The sequence below is a fragment of the Meleagris gallopavo genome, unplaced genomic scaffold, assembly GCF_000146605.3.
Source record: "Meleagris gallopavo isolate NT-WF06-2002-E0010 breed Aviagen turkey brand Nicholas breeding stock unplaced genomic scaffold, Turkey_5.1 ChrUn_random_7180001950556, whole genome shotgun sequence".
In the NCBI taxonomy this organism is placed as follows: Eukaryota; Metazoa; Chordata; class Aves; order Galliformes; family Phasianidae; genus Meleagris; species Meleagris gallopavo.
In genome coordinates this window covers 1-1,853 of record NW_011211878.1, presented here as the reverse complement: position 1 = coordinate 1,853, position 1,853 = coordinate 1, and the positions used below count along the sequence as shown (strand labels likewise).

General features: G+C 61.6%; 1 protein-coding gene across 1 annotated transcript; it reads left to right on the top strand.

Annotated features, from left to right (window-relative positions):
* Window positions 1-4: 4 nt before the first annotated feature.
* Window positions 5-350, top strand: LOC104916891 (interleukin-36 receptor antagonist protein-like; the record flags this gene model as incomplete). The annotated part of the gene is made up of 2 exons (XM_010727933.3): window positions 5-113; window positions 186-350. Coding segments are annotated over 2 exons (258 nt in total), but the record flags the coding sequence as incomplete, so codon positions are not given.
* Window positions 351-1,853: the final 1,503 nt, after the last annotated feature.

Sequence of the window (1,853 nt, the reverse complement as noted above, 5' to 3'; positions counted from 1 at the left end):
GCGGGCCCAGCCGTACCACTACGTGGTGAGGGACACGGAGCACAAAGGGCTCTACCTGAGGGACGGGCGTTTGGTGGCTGCCAACCTGCAGGGTGCCAACGCCGAGCAGGAAGGTGAGTGCTGGGAGGTGGGGGTGTCACCCGCACCCGTCGGTTCCCCCCCCCACCCATCCCATCTCCCCGCAGAGCCCATCAGCGTGGTGCCCAACCGGCACCTGGAGCGCCAGCGGTGTCCCCTCCTGGTGGGGATTTCTGGGGGCACCAAGGCGTTGTCCTGTGGCACCGGCCCTGAACCCCGACTGCAGCTGGAGGTGAGCGTGGGGGGGTGTCAGTGAGGGGGGAGCTGGAGGTGGGGCGGCTCCGGGTGGGGGGCAGCCCGGGGTGGTGGGGATGTGGGGGTCGGGCGGCCCTAAGAGGGTGGTCCGTGGTGGGATGTTGTGTGGTGGGACGTCCTGTGGTGGGACAACCTGAGGTGGGCGTCCCATGGTGGGATATTCCATGGGGGACACAACATGGTTGGACATCCCATGGTGGGACATCCAGTGATGGGACATTGTGTGGTGGGACACCCCAAGGTGGGCATCCCATGGTGGGACATCCAATGATGGGACATCGTGTGGTGGGACACCCCAAGGTGGGCATCCCAAGGTGGGATATTCCATGGGGGACACAACATGGTTGGACATCCCATGGTGGGACATCCAGTGATGGGACATCGTGTGGTGGGACACCCTGAGGTGGGCGTCCCAAGGTGGGATATTCCATGGGGGACACAACATGGTTGGACATCCCATGGTGGGACATCTAATGACGGAACATCCCAAGTTGGGACGTCCCATGATGGGACATCGTGTGGTGGGACACCCCAGGGTGGGCATCCCGTGGTGGGACATCCAATGATGGGACATCGTGTGGTGGGACACCCTGAGGTGGGCATCCCAAGGTGGGATATTCTATGGGGGACACAACATGGTTGGACATCCCATGGTGGGACGTCCAATGATGGGACATCGTGTGGTGGGACACCCCAGGGTGGGCATCCCGTGGTGGGACATCCCAAAATGGGACATCCTGCGATGGGAGATGCCATGGCTGGACATCCATGATGGAACAACCATGGTGGACATCTCATGGATGGCAAACCACAGCTGGACATCCCATGGTGGGACATCCAATGATGGGACATCCTGAGGTGGGACACCCCAGGGTGGGCATCCCATGGTGGGACACTCCAAGGTGGGACACATCCTGTGGTGGGACATCCCAAGTTGGGACACGCTGTGGCTGGACGTCCCACGGTGGGCACCTCATTGTGGTGGCACCCGGAGATGTTGGCAACCCAACAGAGCAGGACATCTCGGTCCTGGAGGTCTTGGGGTGGTGGAGATGCACACACAAGTGGGGGCACCTCTGGATGGTGGCACCCCGAGATGGTGGCACCCCGAGATGGTGGCACCTGGTGGTTGGAGCACCTTGGGTTGGCATCGAACCAAGATGGTGTCACGTGAAGGCGGGGTTCTATGGGGCGGTGACCACTGGAGGTTGGGTTCTATGGGGCGGTGTCCCCTGGATTCTGGGTTCTGTGGGGCAGTGACTCCTGGATTGTGGGTTCTATGGGGCAGTGATCCATGGATGTGGGGCTTTATGGGGTGGTGACCCCTGGATATGGGGCTTTATGGGGTGGTGACCCCTGGATATGGGGCTCTATGGGGCAGTGACCCCAGATGATGAGTTCTATGGGGCAGTGCCCCCTGGAGGTTGGGTTCTATGGGGTGGTGACCACTGGAGGTTGGGTTCTATGGGGCAGTGTCCCCTGGATTCTGGGTTCTGTGGGGCAGTGACTCCTGGATTGTG